General features: G+C 37.6%; 1 protein-coding gene across 1 annotated transcript; it reads left to right on the top strand.

The window, feature by feature from the left end:
- The first annotated feature begins 155 nt into the window (after positions 1-155).
- Positions 156-7,413, top strand: dbf4 (DBF4 zinc finger). The gene is made up of 13 exons (XM_044209384.1): positions 156-472; positions 638-755; positions 1,521-1,690; positions 2,275-2,478; positions 2,622-2,672; positions 2,759-2,828; positions 2,943-3,019; positions 3,142-3,187; positions 3,279-3,324; positions 3,403-3,528; positions 3,985-4,099; positions 5,096-5,211; positions 5,381-7,413. Exons 2-13 carry the CDS (start codon positions 710-712, stop codon positions 6,225-6,227), a joined length of 1,914 nt encoding a protein of 637 aa, XP_044065319.1. The 5' UTR covers positions 156-472; positions 638-709; the 3' UTR covers positions 6,228-7,413.
- The last annotated feature ends 634 nt before the right edge of the window (positions 7,414-8,047 follow it).

The raw sequence follows: 8,047 nt of genomic DNA, 5'->3' as shown, positions 1-8,047 counted from the left end.
AATGTTGTATGTAAAATTTGTTGATTTACATTTTAATGTATCTATTTATTTTATTTATATCGTTAAGAGCATTGTAGAAACATCACATTCAAATACAAAGGAAGCGTTTACTTATTTCCGGTGTTGCCAGTTTTGAAGAGCTTCCCGTTGGGGAACTTCGTGCTTTTAACGTGACAATGGTTACGTGGCCGGAAAGTGTCAAACATGGCAACATAAACGTCGTCCACCATTGGATTTAAAGCGGGAAAGGAACGTTTAGCGAAGTAGTGCCCTAAAAAGTTTACTACAGTTCTCTTAACTTTAGTAAAACCGCTTGCCAATGTATAGTTTGTGTTAACAAACGTGCTAACACAGCTCTCGTGCCGTTTAGTAATGTTAGCTTACGAAATAATAAAACGTACATTAAAAAAAGCAGCTAACCGACAAAGCTGTCTGTCCGTTGGGGAAACGAGACCCTAACAGTAACTACACGGTAAGACTGCATTTAAAAGTTACCGTGAGTTCAATTTGAATAACGGGGAAAGAGTAAGCGCCCCACCTCAACTGTTACATTGCTCACATATTACTATTCAGACCGTTTTTTTGTCTTAACGTTAGTGTTTTCTTTGTAAATAGCTCTTTCTTTGTTTACACACAGGGGACAGACAAGGACTTCCTGGGGCATGTTGACTCATGTTGACACATTATTTTCTCAATCAAAGAGAATAAAATGAAGCCAAAACGCACCCAGAGGCATACAGGACCGAATTGGCAAGGTAATGTTATTGTTTGCTACCATATTATACTAGTATTTTTTTATTACCAAAGCCTGTTTTCGTGTTTTCTAATTAAAGTTGAAACGTAGGATTATATAGTTATCGGTTAATACAATCACTGACTAATATAATGATTTTATAAATTACTTATAAATCTGCACCACAAAAGCTAAAAAACAAAGAAAAAGTCACTTTTATTCAAGTTATTTGAGTCCTAGCTATCTTCACTTTAACTGAAGTCACACCCAGTCAGTTCAGCTTTAACAGTTATTTATATAGACCAAAATCACAAATTTGTCTCAGAGGGCTTTATAATCTGTACAACAAATAATGCTATCCTCAAACCCTTCATTCTGATAAGGAAAAACTTGACATAAAGACCCTTTAAAGGGGGAAAAGGGGAGAAACTTAAGGGAAAGCGACTTCCAGAATGGACAGACATGCAATAGTAGTAAAGTAAAGTAAAGTAGCAGTAGTAGAGTTACAATACTGAGAAACAGAATGACAAGATTGGTACATAACATACACGTTTTAGGTGTAATCAGTTAGAATGATTTAAAAACAAGCTGCTCTTTGTACGTCTGAAGCTGTTATCAGTAAAAGTTTGATATTTGACTGGATAAGTGACTGATCAATCAGTTAGTCATATGAATGGTTACATTTGTGGTTGATCACTTAATTGAGTAGCGACTACTTATTCAAGCACTTCATCTGAGATTACCACTGTCAAGTCTCATCATGTGACTTTATTGATTGCCTTTTTAGGGAAAGGCGTCATTGCAGGTGACAAGGCAACACTGAGCCAAGCTAAGCCGACATCGCGTGTGTCTTTTCCTGCTCAAGTCAAACCTTTTGCTGGGAAAGTGTTTTACTTGGATCTGCCATCAAACAGAATAGCAGAGACATTGGAGAGTGACATCAAAGAACTGGGAGGGGTGAGACAAAAACACATTTTCCCTTTGTTGTTTTTTTTTTTTGGCTGTCAGAAAAGTTCAAATCGCTGTCATTTCTCCTGTGTCAGCTTGACATATCCGTGAGTTATTCACAACACATAATGTTATATTTTCTGCTCACAATATCATCTCTCTCAGCCCTGCAGACTTCATCAGGCTTCACCCCATCTCAGCTTTCTCCTCTGCATTTGATGTAGACTGACTCTTTTGTTTGGTAGCATTATATTATTACAGGCCAACTTAATTTAGCCTTTGAACTACGATAATTCTACATCATCATGATATGATAATATTTATGATGATTGCAATAAGACACTAGTGCAGGGTATTGTTTGAAATTTCTCAATATTAGTAGCAATACGAATCTGACTCAGACATTCAATGCCAGCTTTTGGTACTTGACCGTTTTCGATACTCTGTGCTATGGACACATTTCAGTGTTACCCAGCTCTGTAGGACACAGTTAACACACTTTCTGTCTTGCAGTTGTTACTCTGAGAGAGATTGGTGTAAAGGTCTTTCCCAAAATCCTTATCCTTTTTTTTTTCTCTTGTTTTGACACTCAGACTGTTGAGAAGTTCTTCAGTAAGGAAATTAAGTATCTTGTATCCAACAAGAGGGAGGCTAGATATGTGCAGTGCCTCCGGCAGGACTCTCCTGTCCCCAGCCCGGACTCTGGACAGAGTTCACCTCACCCTTGCTCAAAGCTGCACCGGCCTGGCAGCCATGGGGACAACATCAAAAGCAGATCTCCGGGCCAAACAGATGCAGTGAGTTCACTTTCGTTCATCAACCATAGTGCAGATATAATGTTTTTAGGTCTGTTTTACTTCTTACCAGTGCTATTCCCTTCTACATAATTAATTCTAGTTATTAATGTCATAGATTTAAATTTTCTGTTATTGTTTTGCAGTTTGTTACAAGTCGAGGAAAGTCTTTGGTGGAGAGAGTGGTGAAAGAGCAGGTTTGTTAAGTCAACACTAATGAGTTTAGTAAGGAACTGTAATTACATCTTGTTTTCTGTGCTAATACACACTTGTTTGTTTTTAGGAGAGGGTACAAATAAATAAGATCCTGTCAAATGCTCTGGAGTGGGGTGTGAAAATCCTCTACATAGATGGTATGTTATAGAGGGTATATTGGTTTGTGTTACGTTACATCAACCGTTGTGTACATTATTTGAATGTATAAAGTAAATAATGACTGTAATATATTTCTTTTATGGCACTTGCAGATATAATGGCATATGTTCAGAAGAAAAAAAAGATCATCAGCAGCCAGTGTCCTGCTGCCACTGCTGTCAAAACAAGTGTAAGTTTACAGGTTAAAAATTCTTAAATGCTTTCTATGTAAAAAAATGTTATCACATTTTGGGATTATTATCTTGAAAATGATTGATTTAACATTGTTTAACTTTTTATCATTCTTTTTAGGTCAAAGCTGAGTCAGTATCAAAGCAAGGCTTTCAGAAATGCAAAGGTAAATGTCTTATCAAAGACTAAACTAGTTTTCTTAGTTTTTACTAGTTATTAAATACATTTAAACTGATTATCAATGGTGTGTGTTCCAGGGGGGCGGATCAGTAAGCCATTTGTCAAGGTTGAGGATTCAAGCAGGTAAGAGACAGTAGGTTAAAAGAAGCTGACATCCACCTACTGTCTGTTTACATCTATTGACTACAAAATGTTCTTCAGACACTACCGTCCAATCTCCCTCACTATGCCAAACATGCCTGAGTTCAACCTGAAGACTGTTCCTCCCTGTAGTCCCTTCTGTGTCGAGGACAAGGATCCTCCTAGGAACAAACAACACGGACAAAGGTATGGTGTTTCTTCTCTGCTTTGCTTTTAGCTAACCTAACATGTGGGCAGCACAGTATGTCACGCTTTCACCAGACTCACATTTTTCAAAAACTTCTTCTAGCTCAGAAATATCAATTATATTTTAACCACTGAAACTATCATATCCCATCTAAGTTTCCTCTTAAGAGCTTCAAAGGTAGCTAAACTAAACTAAAACTCCTTTTGTATTTTTCAGTGATCTATCAGTGGTCTTTTACTGTACTGCATTGTATTTGGTATCTTTTGAAACTTTGGGAACTAGAGTAGAATTTAAAGCTCTGTGGGTTTGAAAAGTGCTTTTCCGCACAATTTGAGTTGGTACTTCTGGAGCCACCCATCAAGACTGAATGAAAATTCCTCAAAATGCAGAAATCCAAACTGTTCTCATCTTAGTTTGGTTTTGTTTGTGCAACTCCTGGGCTCCTGTGGGAACAGAGGTGCGAAAGCCTCAGCCAGTGAAGAGAGAGCACACGGCCGAAAGAAGAACAGAGACAAGAAACGAGGCGGCTACTGCGAGTGCTGTATGATCAAATATGAGAACGTCACAACGGTAAGTTGTAAAAGTGAAAACTGTCAATTCAAAACCATCACTAGGGGTAGGGTAGCTCTTTATTTATCCCTGAGGGGAAATTTCCATTTCACAACAGCAGAGATATGTAGGGAATAGAAAACAGCTTGAAGCGCTCCTCTGTAGGATGAGACGGTTACTGAAGGTGCTTCTTAGGCCGTTGATCTCCTCATGAAGGGGATGAGATGGGTTCTCCAGTATGTTCCTTATTTTGCACCTCATCCTCCCCTCAGCCATCTCCTCCAGGCTGCCAGAGCCTGCCTTCCTGACCAGTGTATTGAGTCTGTTTGCATCACCAGCCATTATGCCATATAATACAATTAATAATATAATAATGATGTATGGTAATACCACATGCACAATGCATATATGTTTTAGATCCTGCTATTTTAACAATTAAAGTATTGGGCATATTATGCAGGGCTTACTGTTGTATCAAAAAAGTAGTGCCAATATGAACACCTAAGTAGCAGAACTACCTTTTATATGTCTTTTATTTTGAAAGACTATATGAAAGAGGCATTCTTAAACTATTTTATTTATTTGAATTAACCACAATTTTCATATTGGCCACAGCGTAATAAAATGGATCAGAGTTAACAAAGATTTGTAACCTACATTAAAGCGATGATTACTGAACTAACATTAGGTGTTGCACTGTGATTCAGTAGTGATCACTCTTCACTGCTCGGTTAATGAAAACAACTCCATTACTTTGTCTACATTTTCAAAGTATAGATGTGTTTAGACATTATTTTGCTGTTATTTGGTAATGTGTTATGAAATAATATTAAATGACCAACTCAGCAGCTGGTAAACTTTTTTTGAGTTCCACACAATAATAAGTGGAGGTGTATAAGTGGCAGAAGCAACACAAGGATGATTTTTTTGTATTTAGTGGAAATTGTGTGCTCGGTAGCCTCCACTGGACAGCTGTAATCATCAATTATTTAACTGGGTGAATTTTTTTTTGTTCAGCATCTACAGAGTGAACGTCACAAGGCTTTCTCCAAGAGCGACGAATACTTGGTGGTAGACAAACTGGTTTCAACCCTGCACTGCAACTTCATCCACATCAGACCTCAAGTTAAAAGGTAATTTGTCCCCCTTTCTTTAAAACTTCCATCAACATTATACATTTACAAGATAATAAATACATGTAAATGTAATCTCACTTTGCTAAATTAGTTTTTGACATATCCAGATGATTTGTCTTTCTATTCCACTCTACTCATCTCATTTTTTTTCTTTGATTCCTATCAGACCAAAGTGTAGTGTTTCCTCTGTTCTGATTGCTCCTGGACCATGTGGGAAAACTGAGCTAAGGCACAAGGGAGATCTCGATACCATAGAGATTATAAAAGAAGAGCAGCACCGGACTGTCGATGGGCATGAGGGATCTTATTCAGGACACACTTTAAATATCGGATCAGTTCCTTGTTCTGCTCCTCTGATTCACAGAGAGAGGGACAGGAAGAGCTATTACACTCACTCAGACAGATCCAAGCACAAATCTCTTGCACTTAAACGGCCTTGCAGACAGAATTCCTTGACTTCTATCACTCAAAAAGCTGCGCAGGCTCAAGTTCCTCAGCCCAAGATGGAAACAGCTCCCTCTACAGATGAATGTCTTGCCTCTATTCCCTCCATATACACTCGGGTCGACCTGGTGGACCAAATAATAGCTCAAGACATGAACAGCTCAACCTCTCACTTCCATAATACGAATGTACAGAATGAAGTTTCCTCAAAAAGCCTTAATGTACTAACAAATCAACAAGAGACGCCTGATAAGGATTCTGGACCGGATTCCTCAGTGTTTGAGGCTGTTCAGGACGGAAACATTTTGCCCGACAAAATTACTGGAAACAACCTCTCAGAAAAGGAAGAAGCAATCCTTCCTACACAAAGCTTCTCTCCAGTCCGAAAAATACAGAGGAGGATCCGAGTTTATAAACGCAAAAGACGGAAAGTGGACACACATATTGAACATGTAAAGCCAAGTGGCATTCCTGACAACTCCACACTGACACTTTGGGAGCTTTTTCAGTCAAGTGATGACATGGACGTGGAATTTCTGGGGTTTGAGGACTACAAAGGAAAAACATGAACTGAAGGGATAAACTGGACTATTATTGCCTTTTCCAATACCAGAACCATAACACATTCTGTGCCATGGACAATGCAAGCCACTAGACTTTTCTTTTCTTAAGAAACATCCGTTTAAAGACAGCTAAATGATCTACACTGGCTTATTTTGTTTCAGGGGTGAAAAAATGCCTAATTCTTTTGTTATTTTCTTTTATATCAGATGAAAGGCACATGCATTGTATAAGATACAAAACTTGAAAGGTAAACCAGTATACAATGACATTTATAATTCTCTTTATTGTGGCTTTAAAATGCCGTTTTTGCACATTTTCTTGTGAAAAAATGGTAGAAAATACATTTATTTGGCATTTAGATTCTAAACTCAACACAGTGTTGAGGTGGACTGGAAATTGAAGAAATGTATTCTAAACTATAATATTTGCTTGACATCTTGATATTGAGTTGCAGCCCTTTTAGTACAATCCACTTCTTAGTTGTCTCAAGACTTAAATATTTCTATAACTCAGCTTGTCTATATCTAAATCTCTTGTGATGGGTATACATTTAGTAAGGGAAATCAATAATTGCTTTTACCTGAATTCAGCTGCTGTAATTTACATCAGAAATAGGAAAAAATGCAGAGCAAGTTTAGCCTCTAAACTTTATCTCACAGCAATGTATGCATGCTAGTTTTATGTGGAGAAAGTTCTTCAAGACACCATGAACTGGAATAAAATGTCACGTAAAGATGACACTGTTTAGCAGAAGAAAACACCCAACACTTTAAAGTCCCATCACAAAGTATTAAAGGGACCTTATTTAAGACAGAAAAATGTGTATTTTTAAACAATTTCACCAGTTTGATACATATTATTACCACTTGAAAATCTATGAAATATTACTGTGTGAATGAATGTTTACAGAAGTGTTTATTTAAGAGTTTACAGTCTCTGCATGCAGTCTTTCCCACAGAATACAGACTGTTCATTTACAGGAGCATCACATCGAGAAAAAGGCAGCTTTAGTCACAATATTTTACACAGTAATCTGGAGAAAGATGACTTGACTCTTTCCAGACTGATTGTATATGTGTATAAAATACATATAGTGATTGCAAATGTATTTTAATGTGAATGACCTGCAGGTTGGATGTGTGGTACTTGACATTATACATGACATTTTAGGATTCTTCCTAAGTGCACTTTTATTGACCTTACTTCATGTGCTTTTTTTCTGATGCATTAGCTCAGCTTCTCCCTTTTCCCTGCGTTTAGTGCATTAGCATAGTGCCCTTGTTCTCCCTCACTGCTCTTAAATAGGAGTCTCTGTGCCACCGGCATAAGAAAAAGACATGAGCAACAATGTTTTCCAAGATACAAGCACAGCTATACTGCAAAAGGCAAAGGCAACACTGAATGCAGACCGTATTGTCATTTTTTTCTCCTCATACAGATTTTAACTTGCTGCCACTGTGCTGTTATGATCATTTAGTGCATGAACTGTAATTGCCTCATTCATACGAGGAGTATGTATACCTACTGTTCCTTAAACCAAGTTTCAAATGTACACACCTGCAGTACGTGGAGAACATGCAGACTTAACACATAAAGGCACCAGCCCTGGTTGTGGCCCTAACCCATAAATTAAACTTTTTATGTTGATTTATTTTCCTTTGCTACAGTAATCTCAAATAAGGTGTTTTGAGCAATTGAAAACAAACAACAACAAAAAAAACAAACAAACAGCGGAAAGTGAGAGCCCTGAATGTAAGCTGGCTGATTTCAATCCATTAGAAACATTAACTGGCTCTAAGACTGTGTTGAATTCTTGCCACAGAGC

The sequence above is a fragment of the Siniperca chuatsi genome, linkage group LG9 (assembly GCF_020085105.1).
Source record: "Siniperca chuatsi isolate FFG_IHB_CAS linkage group LG9, ASM2008510v1, whole genome shotgun sequence".
In the NCBI taxonomy this organism is placed as follows: domain Eukaryota; kingdom Metazoa; phylum Chordata; class Actinopteri; order Centrarchiformes; family Sinipercidae; genus Siniperca; species Siniperca chuatsi.
This window is presented reverse-complemented; position numbering and strand designations above follow the sequence as displayed.

What these genes read in the sequence shown, in the direction of transcription:
- dbf4 (XM_044209384.1), top strand. Translation starts at nt 710, where the DNA reads ATGAAGCCAAAACGCACCCAGAGGCATACAGGACCGAATTGGCAAG. An exon ending in ACATCAAAGAACTGGGAGGG is followed by an intron (nt 1,691 to 2,274) that starts GTGAGACAAAAA and finishes TTTGACACTCAG; the next exon opens with ACTGTTGAGAAGTTCTTCAG. An exon ending in CTCCGGGCCAAACAGATGCA is followed by an intron (nt 2,479 to 2,621) that starts GTGAGTTCACTT and finishes ATTGTTTTGCAG; the next exon opens with TTTGTTACAAGTCGAGGAAA.